The 19,001-nt window shown below is 38.7% G+C and overlaps 1 protein-coding gene across 8 annotated transcripts in view; it reads right to left on the bottom strand.

The window, feature by feature from the left end:
* CPEB3 (cytoplasmic polyadenylation element binding protein 3) overlaps positions 1-19,001 on the bottom strand; it is a 188,395-nt gene that overhangs the window by 163,127 nt on the left and 6,267 nt on the right. For 6 of the 8 annotated variants that reach the window (XM_075935182.2, XM_089780173.1, XM_089780174.1 and 3 more), the window contains exon 2: positions 5,579-6,486. In XM_075935182.2, the coding sequence (XP_075791297.1) occupies positions 5,579-6,475 (897 nt within the window). In that variant the 5' untranslated portion in view covers positions 6,476-6,486. Of the gene's footprint in view, positions 1-5,578; positions 6,487-6,699; positions 6,816-8,800; positions 9,149-19,001 lie in introns of those variants that run through there. The other 2 variants (XM_089780172.1, XM_089780171.1) reach the window with 2 other exon arrangements.

Raw genomic sequence — 19,001 nt, 5'->3', positions numbered from 1 at the left:
ATCCCAGACGCCCCACATTTCCTCCATTAACACCATGAAAGTGTGCGGACCTCGACCACATTCCAAAAATCTCGGGAGTGGCCCTCTGTCAAAAATTATTGCCCACCTCTTGTAGGACATGAAGACAAAACTATCCTATACGTCATTGTATTTTATGGATATACATTAATAGCAAGGTAACTGTAGTTCAAAAAGCTACCAATCATTAAGACATGAAGTACCTTATACATGTAAAAAGATTGATTGCAGCCTCTTAAAAAGCAGTCCCATAATCAGCAGGTAGAAAAGTTATTATGCTGGAATTTTAACCATGATATAGCATCTATGCCTTCGGTAAGCAAAGACAGCACAACACATGTCAGAATAATTGCACCTACTAAAGTACTTCACTACTAACCCCATCCACTTTAATATTAAATATCATTTGCCAAAAGTGAAGATTATTTTCTAACTAGCAAATTTGTAGGGGTCCAATCGAATTCCCATTAAACACAGTGGGAAAACTCCCTATTGCCTTACTTAACTGACCATGAATCCCAATGTAAATAATTATATCAGTCTCTTTCTTCTAGCAATAATCCACATCAGTCTTAAGACAGTATTTTAAAATCAAATATAAAAAGGATAATACCCTGTTGACATTCTTTTAAGAACATAAGAATGACCGTACTGGGTCAGACCAAAGGTGCATCTAGCCCAGTAGCCTGTCTGCCGACAGTGGCCAACACCAGGTACCCCGGAGGGGGTGGACCAAAGACAATGATCAAGCAATTTGTCTTGTGCCATTCATCTGCAGCCTCTGACAAACAGAGGCCAGGGACACCATTTCTATCCCCAGGCAAGGCTAATAGCCTTTTACGGACCTAACCTCCATGAAATTATCTAGCTTCTCTTTAAACTCTGTTATAGTCCTAGCCTTCACAGCCTCCTCTGGAAAGGAGTTCCACAGGTTGACCATGCGCTGTGTGAAGAAGAACTTTCTTTTATTAGTTTTAAACCTGCTACCCATTAATTTAATTTGGTGTCTTCTAGTTCTTTTATTATGGGAACTAATAAATAAGTTTTCTTTATTTACCCTCTCTATTCCATTCATGATTTTATATACCTCTATCATACCCCCGCTTAGTCTCCTCTTTTCTAAACTGAAAAGTCCCAGTCGCTTTAGCATCTCTTCATATGGGACCCGTTCCAAACCCCTATCATTTTAGTAGTCCTTTTCTGAACCCTTTCCAAGGCCAAAGTATCTTTTTTGAGGTGAGGAGACCACATCTGTACACAATATTCAAGATGTGGGCGTACCACAGTTTTATACAGGGTCAGTAAGTTATTCTGTGTTTTATTTTCTATCCCTTTCTTAATAATTCCTAACATCCTATTTGCCTTTTTGACCTCCGCTGCACACTGTGTGGAAGTTTTCAGAGAACTATCTACGATAAACTCCAAGATCTCTTTCCCGATTTGTCGTAGCCAAATTAGCCCCTATCATACTGTAAATATATCACTAGTATATTTTAAATATATCACTAGTAGGAATCTGTAAGATAAGCTGGGTTTCTCTCTCAGTTTTTGGTCAATTTGATGCTTTTGTATTTGTATACATATACACAAAAAGCAGAAGCAAATTGTTATACATATATTCATAATGTAACTTGTAGTTATATATTTTACATGAATCAAAAGCACAATGAGGAAAGCAGCAGGATCAGCAGAATATTCTGTATGGTAAAACTACTCTACTTCTAAGGAATGACTCTTCCACCTATTTGTTAAAGTTATACTATCAAGTATTCTGACACAAAATGCAGGACAATGTAGCACTTTAAAGACTAACAAGATGGTTTATTAGATGACACTCTCCCGGAAGGAATGAACAAATGCGCAAACTATCTTACCCATTACCAAGATAGCTTCCCCAATTATCACCTCTAATACCATTAGCTCACAGACATCCCACTCTCCCCACCTCTAATATCATCAATTCACAGACACTTACCTTCCCTCCTCCCCCCTCCCCCCGCATCCCCCTCCTGTTCTGAAATGTGATTTGTCCTTTTCATATGTATTCATTTTTTTTAATTGTATCCTTTGGTATATATGGTTGTGACTATTTTCTTCCACTATTTGATCTGAGGAAGTGGGTCTGGCCCACGAAAGCTCATCATCTAATAAACCATCTTGTTAGTCTTTAAAGTGCTACATTGTCCTGCATTTTGCTTCAGCTACCCCAGACTAACACAGCTACCTTTCTATCTACAAGTATTCTGACAATAGTCTTCTTCTGTTGCCTCATCAGCTCCCACCTCTTTGAATCCCTTCGTCGTCAGCATATAGTTCCCCATTGACTCTTTGTAGGCTCTATAGATCTGACCTCACCCCCATGTACACATTTTCTCTTACTCTCTCATCTTATTTCCCGTGTTCTACCCAGCCTTGTTTCAACTGTCCCTTTTGTTTGCTTCTGCTTTCAGCTTTTCACCTTTATTTTATTTATAACCAAGTTCCTTATAATAGGAACAGTCTTCCTTGACAAGTATACCTTGTTTTTCAAAGCATTTTTTCCTTGTTTCTCACAACTAGTCAACTCACATGTTGCCAGAATTCCTTTGACTTTAGTTCTTCAGCACTGCTAAGTAGTCTGAAGAAAACTGAGTTCCTTAGACCAGTGATCTTGTTCATAATGTTTGTGAAGTGCAAGATACAATGTGACTCAAACAATAAGTTGCCAGGCAAATATCAGTGTTTAAAACATGCTTTATGTGTTCTATTAGATTAGAACTTGAAATAAATTTCCCTACCAAACATTCTCCTCTCATACAATACAAGCCAATATAGTTTTGCCTTCAAACATCATCATAAAGAAGATTTAGAATAAAATACAAGCCCTGATTACAGCAAGGGTTTCCCAACTTAGTTATGATTTTTTTTAAATGGAAGGAAAATACTTGTTCCAAGATTAAATTAAACATTATGGAAAATGTCAGTGATAATTGAAACAATAAATAAATAGCTTTTTGCCTATCTGTTCTTCAGGACACTTTAGTCTTTTAAAGGTGTTTAATAGTCTGAGACTAATACAAAAGTAATTAACATGTAATTACAGTTTAAAAATTTTTAACATGGGGAAATTGAATGAGATGGTGCCAGTAAGTAGCTAGCTAATACACTAACATATTGATAGAGTACAAGAAAATACTGTTGTAAACAAAAAACCCAAAGTAATTAAAGTTAATGGCCCGATTAACCTGCCAGAATTATTTGATGGTGCTGATGAAAAAAAACCTTAAGGTGCCAAAATATTACCCAACTCTTCCAAGACAAAAATACCAGGCAACAGACATTAAAATAAATTGTCATACTAAAAAAAGGAAATTAAATTAAGCAAATATAAAAACCAGATAATTATCCAGTTGTCTATAATCCATATGATGGTTATAAGATTCCTTCTCCAGCAAATGAAAAACTACTCAGAGACAGGAGTAATAATTCTTAATCCAGGGGACTGCCTCAAGCAAAATTCAAGATTGTGTGTTATGAAATATTATTGTGACACCTAGGGAATAAACCACGAGGTTGGTATTTCACCTGGCCATAAAAGTAGTCAGTGGCACAATTGTGTTTCGATTAATAGGCCACTAATAGATTAAAATTCATGCTGAAAAAATAATAATATTATCACCTATGTAAGAATTAACACCCAGACTTTCAAAACTCAAAGTTAAAGATCCAGTTAACTTTTCACTACATATGTTGTCTGCTCCCTGTTTTTGAATAAAAAGCTAATCCATTTAATGTATGATATTTTGTAGTAATTTTCACTTTTGGTACTCCTGCACTAGTGCAATACTGTGTATGTCTGAGATGCAAATACTATAGGAGAATGTATTTTTATAAAAGATACTTCCCATTAGAATTAACTAAAACCTCAGAAATAGTGCCATTCATGTTAGATTTTGTAAAACCTTATTTTTAGTTAATTTAAATATTGGTTTCAGTTTGGATGTAGCTACTAGTCACCTTTAGGAACAGTGAAAGCTAGTTAAACATCAAATAACATTTTATGTTGTTAAGAATATGGTAATACAACAGCTTCAGCAGGGAAAAGAATGTCTCAAGAGTTGCTTACTCTTTGATGCAGTGACCAGCAGCTCAATAAAACCTGTTCCTCCTCCACTAAGGGCAGCCAATAAGAAATGAGCAACTCTCCCTTTAAACAGAATGAAGCAGCAAAATGAAGTCTCAAGGCTCACTTTAACATCCCTATTTGAATGGCAGAAAGTGCAAAGGAATGCTTATTCCTTAGACTAGTAGTACCCCTTGCAGCTAATCAGTTTGGGTTTTTTTTTAACTTATTTTCTAGGCTTCAAACAAAATATCTAAACATCATTCTTATTAATACATTACTGGTATATAACAGTTTGTAGCTTCTGAGAGACATCCTCTCTAAAGCAAAAACATACGTATACTTAATACTGCAAAACAGAAGCTGCCCAACTGACCTAAGAATGGAAATGATAAGTGGCAGAGGAGGATTCTTTTCATCTCATACAGATAGACACAAGGGAGAGTGCCAATCCGAATTTATTTCACTTTTAACAAGGCATTTAAATACCAAAACAAGCCTCACTCTATATTAAAATTGCAGAGCTATTTCCCTCAGTTTCAGCTGTAATTTATCCACCTTGTCATCCAAGACACCAAATTGGTAAAGGACACTGCAGCTTTAAATATTTCAGAGCTATGTAGCTAGTAAATAGACTCCATTGCAATATGGCTCTGAAGGTCGTGTCCTATTGTCTCTTTTTTCTGCAAATATACTGAACCACATAACATGGTTTATTTTACAAAATAATAAATACTGTCCTACCTTTTCTAAATCATGTCAATTTGATTAGACATCTCCTTATTAGAAAAGAACAGATATGACACTGTTTCCCTACACACCTACACTGCCTCTAGATGTGTAATACAGGGTGTAGGTTTTCTGATATATTTGGTAAGTTTCAACATTTGATTTGTATACATTATGTAAATACTATCCTTCTGAAACCACATCTCAACAATAAACAATATTAACCTCTTTAATAGTCAACAAATAATCAGCTGCATATCAGGTTCAGAAGCATCTATGTTTAAAATTAGTCTTCCACTTAGAAATCTGAAGCCAGCTGCTATACACATTAATGGACCTATATTCCTCACCATGTAACATCATACAGGATTTTTGCAAATACTGTATAAATTAAATACATGCATTGATCATCCACTGGAATGGAATATAAAGTCTAAAGGAACTATATACCCTGAAAGCAACTAGCTTTCTAATATTAAAATCCCACGTAGTAATTTTAAGAAGTTAAAATAGAAGAAAAAGAGGGCTATTTGTCCATATTCAGTATTTTGGATCTAGGTGTGCAATTTCTGAGAACAGCCAGTACAATTTCAGAAGAGGTAAATATTCATGAGCTATGAAAAAGGTGAAAATGATATGTTGCCTTCTAGATGAGATGTTGGTGCATTGCACCTTAAACAAAACATTGAGATATCTGTCACCAGTGCTAAAGGTGCATTAAGACATTACCTGAAAAGGCAACAGACTGTTGCCATTGTCCGTCCTGAAAGCATTGTCCTCCATCCAGGATTTGGGGGTTAAGGGTGGAGCCCGTGGGAACTTCGGAGGGGCAATGACATTGCTGGAGAAAGGTTTTTTGAGTGGTGAAATAGGATTGAGAGGGGAGGGTACCCCAACTCCCACTCCTACACCAACCCCAACTCCTACTGCCCTTCGAGGGTCCCTGCCAGCTTGCAACCCACCCCATGGGTTGGAAGGTGTACTCCAGGCTGCATTTTGGTGATTATTCCAGCTGGAGGAGGAAGAGGAAGAGGCAGAGGAGGAAGACGGTTTGCTGGTCATAATGGGCTGATGGCTGTAAGCAGCATTTCTCTGGGCAAAAGGTGCCTGGTTGGGGCTTACAGGTGACCTTCGTTGCTGCTGTTGCTGCTGTTGGGCTTGCTGCTGCTGATGGTGGTGGTGCTGAGTCTGAGCTAGGCCAATCTGGGGAGAGAAAGTGCCACCAAACACAGGGTTGACATGATGAGGGAAATTCTGGAAAAGCATTGTGCCATTGACTGGGGTAATCCCTTGGAAAAAGCTATCATCCACTGTGTTTGTGGTCCCTGTAGACCAGGTGCTGCCGAAAGACGGAGACAAGGAGGTGCCGGGTGTAGGTTCCTGCTGAGGCTGGTGAAAACTCAAGCCAGGCAAGATGGGGGACTCCATCTGCATCTTCTCCTTGCTATTTTGGACAGGAGTCGCTGTGCCGATACTAGTCACTGGGCTGCTGTCCTCCGATTTAGACGTCTCTGATGAGATGGGTGTAGAAGGGGCTTCTGCTGCGTTTGGATCTTGCTGCTGCTGCTGCCGCTGCTGCTGCTGGGGCTGGGCTTTGCTTTTGTCCATCAGTAAATCATCCTGCATGATTTGTGCAGCTGAAACAGTGAGGGGAAAACACAAAGACAGGTTATTATTCTCATTCATACCACTAGCCGGACTGCTTTGGCATTTCGCTTGCTAAAATCCCGTGCCATTGCTAGTTGCAAGGCGAATCCGTAATTCCCCTTCCTCCCCCATTTAGGAGTATGAAATGTTTAATCAACGTGATCGTGCTAAATTGCCTTCAAATATATTTTAAGAGGCTTCACCCTTTTTGATGCCTTGGTTCCTTTCAATCTAAATGAGAGATGGGCTTATAGGGCAGAGATATACAGCAATTTCGCCACGTCTCTTTTCTCTTACACCGGAACTCAGAGCTCTCACCCTGCAATGAGAAACTGATTCTGGTTCCTGTTTTTCCAAGCACCCTCCTCCTCCTCCTCCTCCCCAGTTATTTGCATACGTCAATAAATACTGCTGCGTCCTTCAGCAAGGTTAAAAAGACACCAGCCTTTACTCTCCCCCACCCCCTAACACACGAAGAGACCTTTTAAAGGAGCAGGATGCCCATTTCCCTTAATTAACGAACAAGTTTTCAATTATTCCATTTAACACCACGGAAACATGCTCAGAATCTTGAGCTGATAATGGAAGAGATTCTTAGCTGCTCAATCATTTACTGGCCTTTTTCTTTTCTGACAGCTTACTGTTTAGTCAGATGCATAAGCATTAACTCTAATTGAAATACAAAACAAGGTTATATTTGCCTCTGCTGACCTGAAGATTTTTCTCTTCGGAGTTATTCTTTATAAAACAGGGTTTGCTTTTTAGGACAATCCCTTTCTTGCCTATCTCTGATGGACTCACTACAACCAGAGTTATATATGGGAAATCATCAGCAGAATAGAATGCTTCTAAGATCCGAGGTCAAAATTATAAACAGATCTTGGAGTTAGTGTTTTAAATATTAAAGTCTCTGTTCCTTTCAAGACAAAATAAAAAGTGGGGCGATTCAAAATATGTAATGTATACATTAAATATACACGAACATTTAAAAACACCTTTCCTCCATATGAAAAGGGACAATGATTAGAAATGCAATTTACAAGTAAATCACTAAATATAAACAAAGGAAAATATCATTAAATTAAATATATGTAGCGTGAGTAAGTCCTTTCTATACCTATTATACCTAGACTTGCCAGGTCAAGCAATACAATATTGTTATTTTAAAATAATCACACTCCTCGACCTCTGCAAGAAACTATCATAGGTCCCAATTTCGCAGACGTATATACAATTAAAGAAACACACACAAAGTTCGTGACAATATTTTAAATAAGCCTATTAATTTATTATTAACTTTAATCAAGTGGTGATATTAATAAAGGTAGGCATTCGCTAAACAACTAATCATATTTTACAAGAATGTTCTAACCATATGGCTTTTATATTTCTAAAAATCACTTGACTTTTAGATTACCATTTAATTGCAGCAAAATAAATGTGATGCCAATTAAACAGCTGGTTGGGAAGAGCATCAAGGAGCGTGAAGACAAAGTTTAATTTCTCATATTAGCTGTTTTTACATGATCTATGTCTTTCGTTTAAGATTGCACTTTACAATTATTATTTAAATGTTAGTTGTCTCCATCTGATTCAAACTGTATATTTTATTCCCACGATATATATACGTACACACACTTTTGCTTCAGAGATACTGACAGAACAGGTTCTGCTACCAGTTACGTTACGTTTTATGTTTATTTTTCTCTATTCAAATGAATAAGTCTAACAATTATGACTAACAGTCCATATAGTGGGACAGCATTAAGCCAAGTTCCTAGGAAGAAAGGAGTAAACTATTGCATCTGTATCACGCAGCTCTGCTGCTGCTGGTGGGGGTGCAGAAAACCTTTCGAGACAGTTTAAAGCCGTACTGCAGCAAGCCACAATATCCCAGGCTTCGTGTCGCTTTCCATTTAGCTTCGTTTCTATCAAAGTCACCATAGCTGTTAGATCTACAAAAAAAATTGCTGGCGATTCCATAAGAGAAAAAAGGATAACCGTTATAATCCTTCCTTCCTTTTTTTGAAGCGCCCATTTAGAAAGTTATGTTTATTAAAAAAAAAAAAAGAAAGAAAGAAATACAATCCTGCCTTCAATAAAGTGTACTTTATTGGCTAACTTACTAACTCGCCAAGTAATTGTACAGTGGCCTCCACAGCAGTTGTTTCAGATACATATCTTGACTTAGTTATTTGTATATTAACTTTGTCTAGAGGATAGTAATCCACATCCGTTTCCCATTACTCCTTAAAGGTAAAATTTGAGCACAAATTCAACCTTCTTGTCAAGGTCAAGACCTACCTTTAATGAATGAAGCCAGTCTGAATGGAGGAACACTGGATAATAAATGACTTCGATAGACGGGCCAGCCAATGTCTAATGTTGGGCTAATATGCGGTGCCTCTTGATTATTTGCTGGTATAAGTATTTGTGCAAATTACAGTCCAGTACAGGAAATCTATATCCCCATAACCATACCACCTCCGTTCGTATGCAGTAACCCAAGCAGTCAACGCAGAAATTCTTAAGAACAGTTATCTTTGAGTGTTCTGTATTTAAAGAGCAATACAATGACAGTATTTATTTTCTTCTTTCGGGTTTGCAATAACATAGGCAACCGTTCTGGCAAGAGCACTTTGACAACTGGAAGCTTATGGCGCATGCTCACCCAAGGAACTATGGGGATTGAAGTCTTTTCCACATACGGCAACTGACCTCTGCATGTTGGGAGAGCTACAGTGTTGGAAGAAGACGAGAGAGATCAAATGCATTCATGTTCCTGGGGGAAATGACTGCTACCCGGATCTGATTTATTATTGATCTAGCCGAAAATCATTAGCTTTCAGAAGAAAAACTGGTGAGATACATTGATCTGTAAACCGAGATTACAATAAAAACCTCCAGCAGTCTGACAGATGTGTAAATCAAAGATAGAACAGACCAAATATAGCTACCCAAAATTATAAATTAGAATGCTAGTCACTACCTAGTTAACTAAGCTCTTATAGTGAAAAAAGTTAATCACAACGTGGCTTCCACTATGAACAGATAAGACATTTTCAATATTAGTTAAAATATTTAGCTGAAGGAAATGTTTTATATTTCAGTCACATTCTTTTAAATTATAGTCTTGCATCATCTGCATATAAATTTAACAGTTTTTATGTGAGATTTTAAAAGTAAATCAACATCTACATATTATGGTTATTGGTGCTATGTAAATGCCCAAGATATTTTCCCACAGGAGAAAGTCATCAACATTGAGTGTCTAGATAATGTCTCCTATCAATGCAAGCTACAAAAAAATAAGTAAACAAGCAGATAAGTAATTTAACACTTCATCTGCACATCAGCCAATGGTTCCAACTCCTCCAGTACTTCACTTCTACCACTCACACAACCCCCATCTCTCCAGCTTCTCTTCAGAGAACAATATGCAGCCTCAAACCATATTAACTGGTTATGTGTTCCAGTGTTCGCATTATGAATTTAACTGTATTTTTTACTTTCATAAATTACATTCTGGGTAGTTTTGTATGTTGTATTGATGTATAACTGAGATAATGTGTCAAACTAGAATGTTGGCTACAATATATTTTCCTATAGTGTTAGGAAAAGTTACATTAAAGTGATCAATTTAAAAAACAACAAATAGTCTATAAAGTGCTACCAGACTAACAAAACATGTAGATGGTATCATGAGCTTTCGTGGGTATAGCCCACTTCTTCAGATGATGGGATTTTTGAGTTTAGGATGTCCAGGCCCAAAATAAATAGGGGAAAAGGGAGGAGGGGAAGGGGAGGGGAAAAAATGGAAAAGGGCAGGAAGCAAGAAGCAGAGGGCAAATATCAAAGGCTATGTCTACACTACATCCCTCTTTCAAAAAAGGGATATAAATTAGACATATTGAAATTGCAAATGAAGCTGGGATTTGAATTTCCCATTCTTCATTTGCATAATTGCATCATGGCATTCTTTCGAAAAATGCTATTTTGAAAGTGAAACCGTGGTCTAGATGCAATTCTTTCAAAAAGAAAAGCCTTTTTTGAAAGATCCTGTAAACATCATTTTTTGAGGAGTACAGGATCTTTCAAAAAGGGTTTTCTTTTCTAAAGAACTGCATCTAGACCGCAGTTTCACTTTTGAAATAGTGTTTTTCGAAAGAACACTGTGATGCGATTATGCAAATGAAGCACAGGAAATTCAAATCCCGGCTTCATTTGCAATTTTGATATGTCTAATTTACATCCCTTTTTCAAAAGAGGGATGTAGTTTAGACGTACCCAAAGGGAAAACCAAATGGGCAAAACTGCTAATCTATAAGCACCTAAAAATTGGATTGTTAAAAGAAGCCAATAAGGATCATAGGATAGCAATTAGAGAGGAAGAGTACTAACACAAGAATCTACACCAGGCATGTCAAACAGACCCGACTGAAGTTTTTTGTGGCCCATCACATTTTATAAAAGAATGAAGTGTGGCCTGCTGGCCGCTCGGACCACGTGGCCGAGTGCAGATCATGGCCAGCTGGCCGCTCTGTGCCGCAACGACTGCTCACAGCCGGTCGGTCCGCTCTGCGCTCGGCACTCCAGCACGTGCTCACAGCCGGCCGGGCCCTTCTGCGCTCGGCACTCCAGCACGTGCTCACAGCCGGCTGGGCCTCTCTGCACAGGCATCAAGCACCTGATCACAGATGGCTGCTCTATTCACACTGCCCCAGCTCCTTAGGAAGAAGTGTGTGGCAGTAGCAGCAGCTCTGGGACCCAGGCATTAAGTGTGTGTGGGGGGGGGGAAGGGGGAGCGCTGGGAGTGCCTGGCTCTGGGGAGGCATTAGGTTGGGGATGGCTGAGGGGTGCCTGCCTCTGGGGGAGGGAGGAAGCATTAGGTTGGGGGCTGGGAGTGCCTGGCTCTTGTGGGGGGAAGCATTAGGTTGAGGGTGCCTGGCTCTGGGGGAGGGAGGGGCATTAGGTTGGGGTTGTTTGAAAGTTCCTGGCTCTGGGGGAGGCATTAGGGCTGAGGGGTGCCTGGCTCTGAACCACAGCCCTTTAGCTCTTCCCCTTGTACAAGCATACAATTCAGTGTTAATTGCATGGTGTAACATACTGTTTTTCAAATAATATGATAGCATACAGTTTTTTCCACCAAATGGAATGGAATGGAATCAAGAGTACTGCAATACACACACACACACACACACACACACACACACACACACACACACACACACACACACACACACACACACACACACACACACACACACACACACACACACACACACACACACACACACACACACACACACACACAGCTGATTTGTGGTTCCCAGTTTAATTTTCATATGTCCTGAGTTTTAAGTACCTAACTGTACTGTGTTAATATTTGTCATATGATTTCCTTGGAATGTAGGCTTTGTCAAATCAGCCAATGGGACCCTCTAGTCTAGTCCAGTATTGTAGGTACAAAAGTGGCCAATATAAGATGTGTCATAAAATGGGGTGTGAGTGTGCTTGCACATGTCCACAAGAAACTACAGTGGACAGTTATTGCCGAATAGGGAATGTTTCTTCTTCACTGCCATCAGTTTGTGGCTTGCTTATGACCTGAAACATGAGTGGGTTTTAATCTGTTTTTTATCTTACCTATGGTATTTTAGATGTTTTCATTATCAATAAGCCTTCATCCTTTTAAAAATCTTACAAACTTTTGACCTCACTGCTATTTAATGGCAGTGAGTTCCACAGATGAATTGGGTAAAAAAAGTTTCCTTTTATCAATTTTTTGTCATGTTTTGGCTGTTTGCTCATCAATTCCCACTTTGCACACCTGATATGTATCTTACATTTTATCTATTCTTCTTTTGTTTTCTTTTCTATAGACTTAATTTAGGATGGGTTTCCAATTTCTGAAGGATACCCATTTGGTTCAAGTAACACCTGCTTTAAAGATAAAAAAGGAAAAGGAAATTATCCAGTTTTCTATCTAAGTACCACCAGCCAGCCAAGGATAACAGGGGTATACCAATATTGCCGATAAATAAGCACTTGTACTTCAGTCAGCCAAAGGGCAATTAATCCATGCAAGACTAACAAGTTATCTGTGTAAGAATATTACATGTACTTTTGAAAGTGCAAAGTTTAAGAAATCCAAAGCATAAAGGCCAGCTTTGCAAGCCACTTGATTCATTTTGGTAATCCTTCTGGGGACAAATATATACTTAAAGCAGGAGGGGAGGAGGGTATGGATGCAGAATAAGGCAGCCAGCACAGATGTCATCTTTAAATTCCAGGGCAAAAAAAGAATCAGCATGTACCTGGTTTACACGGTGCTTCTTTAAAGAAAATTCAAAGGCTATTGTTTGCCAGGCTGAAGTACTGGTAATTATTCTGAAATACAAGTTTCTCCCTTATTGTTTTGGTCTATACTTGTTTTTATTTCAACAAAACAAGTTTTGTATCATTTAAAAAAAATAATTAAAAAGTACCTTAAATTGGTATTTAAAAATTATATGAGCAAATAGCAATTTTACACATCAAATTATTGTATTATATTCAAACAAGACCTGAAAAAATATTACACAGTATACCTAAAATATAATCTATAATAATAATTACGACTTTTTGATAGAAGTAATTGGTGACCCTGAAAACTATCGGTTTTCATTTGTGTGGCCCTCAATAGGCTTTGAGTTTGACATGCCTGATCTACACAGACAAAGAGCTGTTGGCACCTTCATTGTTTGTTTTGTTGATAATGTCCCAGCCATCCATTATCTCGATTGAGGCCATAGGTCTGAGAATTAAATTCATGGATGAATTGTAATTCCAACCCTTCTCTGTGTATTTGGCTTGCAGAATTGGTCTGTAACAAGACAGCCACTTGGAGATCTTTTAAAGTGTGATCAGGTAGATTGAAGTGTTTCCCAATACGTTTCTGTATGTTCCCTTTACAGACAGTGTCCATTGATTCTTTCCCGTAGGGACTGTCCAGTTTGTCCAATACATATAGCATTGGGGCATTGCCGGCATTTGATGGCATAGGTCAAATTACTGGATCAATGTTAGTATTAGTTTTCGTTACAAAATTTAAATATGCATTGTGTGATCGTTAGTGTACGTGGCTGCATGCTGGTTGTTCAACACAGACTGAAGACATATGAGCAATGATTGGAAGAGAAAGAGTTAAAGCAGAGAAGGGGAAATGAGTGGAATTGTAGCTGAGACAGCAAGTGATTTAACTGCTAATTTCTTTGCTTTTTACAGTTTGATATGGTGGACTGTGCAAGCTAGGAACTGTAGTGACCAGCTTTTCAGCATCTGTTTCTAGATTCTTTGAGGCCATTGTGATTTCTTCTATACCAGTCATATTCTCTACTCAAAAGAATTCTCATATGCCCTATTAAAGGAGCTTCCTGGCCATTTATGCAGCTATATTGATTGTACAGCACTCCCTTATGCCAGCCACCCATCAAATGGGCAGATTGCCAGGGCAGAAAAGGGAACAATGGGACCTGTGTTACTGCGGGGAAAGGAAGTGTCCAAGAGCAATCTCTAGAGTGGTTTAAATTGCCCTAGGACCTAAAACGATTCCCAACAACCTTGAGGATTGAGGGAGCAGAACCCTGACAGTGGACCAAAGCAGTTTCCTGTCCTCTAAAATAATCACATACACTGCTACTCTTCTCATTGATAGCAACCAGAATTTATCTGTATTATCTCTTGTACATCCCTGAATTTATGCAAAAACTGCAATAGTGTACTGGGCAAAAATGTATCTCCTCCTTCCCCAATAGCCTTGCTTCCCCATCAGACACCTATAACTCCTCTCCTATACACTGATAGCCCACTCAGCCCTTACCGTCCACTGTCTGCACTCCCCAAACCTTTGTGATGAATGTTCCACAAGTATCAAGTTCACTGTATTCTGGACTTTATTCAGATGAAAACCACCACTGCAGTTTCTAGCTCATGGAAATATTCGTGAATTGAAATAATTGATGTAACCTTCTTTAGTAGCCATGGACTGCTCTGTTAGATTATTTTGTAAGGATTTCCATTCAAAGTCTGATCAGGCAGCCTAGTCAATATAGGTACGACCTGAAAGTTACAACAGGTGCATCTCTGACTGCCTAATAATGGAGAGTTCTATTCTGGCCTATTGATCAAAGTCTGAATTTCTATTCCATTTTGAATGGGCAATAGCTCAGACCTGTTCAGGTTTCCATAATGACCACTTCACTCTGCAGGTCAGCGAGGAAGATGGTTGAGGAGAGTCCACGCAAAACAAATATTATCTATATTGTCCCCTTCCCAAATACAGTAATCAGGAAAGTGGGGGAAAGCTCACCAGAAGATAGAATCTGGGTGCTGAAGGTAGTTCTGATACGAGTCATTAAACTGAAAAAATAAAACGAATACTCTTTGGCAATTGGGAACAGGATGGTCAATTTAGAACTAACCTATCAAAGCCATGAGTGGTTCAATTAATCAGGTGTCTGTTACTGGTTTATGTAAAATGCTTCCAAGAAAGGTGCAAACCCACACAACAACTGGACCTAATTTTGCAATATTTTATAGTAAGAAAAGTGCCTTCTTGATCACTTTATACATTATATTTCATGCAATTTATTCTCACATTTATATTTTGATCCTAAGTAACTACAGATACTGTTCTTATTTATATACAATGGCATTTCTGAATTTAATAAAGCTAGTGGAAATATATTATGGGGCACAATTTCATTTAAGAGAAAAATCTAAGTTAAATAAATGTAATGTGAACCTGGTGCCATGTCTTAATTATGGTATGTCAGTACCAGGCAAATTAGTTGAAACAGTAGTAAAGAATAAAATTGTCAGATATATAGAAGAACATAATTTGTTGGGCAAAAGTCAACATGGTTTCTGTAAAGCAGTGTTTCTTAAACTTTTTAAGACTGAGGAACACTGAACAATAATTTTTTAATTGGGGAGGGGGGGAGGGAAGGGAAGGGAGAGGGATAAGAAGGATTTTTGTGTCGAAGAAAAAAAAAAAACAGCCCCCATGGAAAATTTGCCCTAATAACAGTCTGGTACATGGAGCTGAAAATGTAGACCACAAAAAAGGATAATAATAATAAACAAATGCTAAATAAGGTCATGTGTCTGGCCAAGAGGGAGGATAGAAGAGGGTCTTGGGACAGGGTCTCTGGGAGAGAGGGAGGGTAAAGGAAGCGACTTGGGGCAGGGTGTCTGGCCAGGAGGGAGGGTAAAGGAGGAGTCTTTGTGCAGAATGTCTGGCCAGGAGTGGGTATTGGGGCAGGATTTCTGGCCAGGAGGGAGGGTGCAGGAGAGGACTTGGGGCAGGGTGTCAGAGCAGCTGGGAAGGTGGGATCTTGGCAGGGGGAGGAGAGTGAAGAGGGTTTGGGTGTGGGGTCTGAAAAACTATAAGGCGTAATCTGGGACTCAGTCAATGCTGCCAATTTTTGTAAGGATTTTACATTTTTTTCCTTCCAATTTGAAATTTTGCCCTTAGCCAAAATGGCTACCATCTTCAATTTCCTATTTTGCAGTGAACATGGAAACTGCTGTTTTGAATATATTTAAAGTTGAAGTTAGACCCCAAGTTGACCACATAAAAATTGGGGATGGGAGCTTCCCCCAAATGACATGGTGGTGATGAAATAGGGTAAACAGGCAGAACTCATAATTTTAAAATATCATATTTTGGGTTCTGCATCATGATTTTAAAATACTGGGTTTCTATAAAGCAATGATATACAAACTGCCACCTAGTATTGGAATCCATCTTGAACCTGGTATTTTTGCATGCGGTTGCAGGGGGCTGCATCTCAGAATGCAGATTTTTGTCAGTCTTGTCAAATCTGCCTACATCAAGCGACAGAGCAAGGCAGAATCCTTCTTCAAAGAATATCCTTCAGGTGAGATGGGGAACCAGGTGATCATGGTTTCTGGTTTCACCTTTTCTCCTGAGTGCTGTTCACAAGCCTTATTATGATGACTGTCATGCACCTCCCCCAGCATTAAGAAAGTTGGCTTATAAATATGAATATGCAGGGCTCGACAAATACAATACAATCTACTTGCAACCCGGAAGAGCCGGGTTTTGGCGATCTGTGCATGCGCAGAATGATCTGCACATGTGCAGATTGCCGGACAGCGCGGCTGGCGAGCCCTGTGAATATGCATAACTCAAAATGCTTTATGCAAAACACGCCATGTAACATGTAATTGACAATCTTATGAATATGTAGATCCCACTTTTGTGTATCATTCTTGTATATGAAGTGTGGCTTTGTTTATAATTCTAAATGCGCTAATGAGGGCCATTACTGATACAAAAGGAAACAATGACTCAGTACTCAAACCAACAAATTGTGAATAGTCGTTTGTCTGTAAGCCCAAACCTTGGTCCTAGAATGACATGTGACCATGCCACCTGGTACTGCAATCCATCTTGCAAAAGCGGCGAGGAGTCCTGTGGCAACTTATATGCATCAGATTGCATGCATCTGATGAAGTGGGTCTTTGCCCACGAAAGCTTATGCTCCTACACTTCAGTTAGTCTATAAGGTGGCACAGGACTCCTCGCTGCTTTTGCAGATTCAGACTAACACGGCTACCCCTCTGATACTTCAATCCATCTTGAACATGCTATTTTTTCACTGGGATGTGTGGGTGTGGAAAAAGGATTCTGACCCTGGGGGAAGTTTATTTAAGAAATGGGAAGCAATCAGCTTTTGCTTCAGGTGGCCTTTAATTGTTATCAAGCCTGGCCTATCATAAGGCTACTTCTACATTGCAAGGTTTTTGCGCTAAAACCCGTACAGTGTCCACACCTCAAATGTGCTTTTGCACAAGTAAATCAACAGTAAAACGGCAGAAGGGAGAGCTTTTTCCGGCGTAGGTAAACCTCCTTTTACGAGGCATAAATGAGTAGGTAAATGCAGAGCTAAATAAAATGACAAACAGATATTTTTAAATAAAAAGTTTTGTCAGAACTGCTTTTGTTGATGTTAAAAAAGACCGCAGAGAAAATATTTACAAAAACATTTGGGAGGCAGCCCATCTAGATTCTCCACTCTGGAAATATCTACAGAGTCTGAAGTAATCTTTAGTCGATTTAGCTATTTGACACTTTGAATATATGCAAGGAAACTAGCTCTGAAAAGCTTAATATTTCAATAACAAAAAATACTTCACAGATTTAGTCTCCAATCCTGCAAATGCATCTGCCAAGGTAGCCACTTGTTTCTATTCAGAGATCCACTGACGTGAATGAGCTCTGTGCAAGTGCAGAAGTCAAAACATGGATACCTTTGCAAGATTAGGTGTTGTGTTATGAGCAATATCCTTATGTCTTCCCAAACTTGGCTGAATCTAAGACAGTTTACCTAACCTCTGCCCAGTTATTGAAGTGGAAGAAGTTTGGAAAAATTGATGTCAGATGTTTGGAAAAAGTTGTAGAGAACTATTCAACTGGTGCATAGTTTTCTTTTACATGAATCCATACTGAAGAAAACTATGCAGTCAAGTAATTTTCTATGCCAAATAGTTAAAAACTTTCAAGACTGCTAACTATTTCTTCTAAAAATAAGCACAGAAATTCTCCCATAAAATGTGTTAAGTTTAAGTGCAGATTGCTGGCTTCATAAAAAATTCTTATGGAAAACCCAACTACACCATACAACGTTACCATTAAATACATTTTAAAGGTGATTAGTAGAGACAATTTATATAATGTTCTGTTCCTACTCTTCACACATACCATTCACCTGAAATGCTGCAATGTGCAAGTTCCTGCCAACAACCTTAACTCTGGCACACAAAATACAATTGTAAACTTTCTATACATCACAAATTAAAATTGACATCAAATATAGATACAAAGAGAGAATTGGTACACATATTGAATAGAGTATAATACAGAACGCTTGTAAGGAAGATATCGCTATTTTTCGAAGAGATAAAAGGGAGTGGGAAGAATGACACTAGGAAGTTGTATTCCTTTAACTATAACAGGACATGAGCTTTTATGGCCACAAACTACTTCTTCAGATGAGTGGGTTGTTCCCATCTCATTTTTTTGTTAGTACATCTACACAGCAGCATCATTTCAAAATAACTGACATCATTCCAAATAACGTAGCGCACGCGCGCCCGTCTACACTACAAGCCTTTATTTCAAAAGAATGCCAACGTGGAGGACTTCTTATTCTGACTCATGGTAATCCTCATTTCATGAATAAGGGCAATCGAAGAAAGAGTGTTCTTTCTTTGACTTCCTGCTGTATAGACGGCGCCAAAAGCTGAATAATCTATTTCTACTTAAACTATGCAATTGACATGTTGAATTTAAGCTATGCAACTTCAGCTTTTAGCCCTGCTGTGTAGATTATAAAGGTGCTACAAGAGCAATCGTTTACGTTTTTTTAAGTTACAGGCTAGTGCTAACCCTCTGAGACTTTATAACAGGACAGTTTATGTTGTATAATCCCTCTAG

The sequence above is a fragment of the Pelodiscus sinensis genome, chromosome 8, assembly GCF_052426305.1.
Source record: "Pelodiscus sinensis isolate ZL-2025 chromosome 8, ASM5242630v1, whole genome shotgun sequence".
NCBI classification, from domain to species: domain Eukaryota; kingdom Metazoa; phylum Chordata; order Testudines; family Trionychidae; genus Pelodiscus; species Pelodiscus sinensis.
This window is presented reverse-complemented; position numbering and strand designations above follow the sequence as displayed.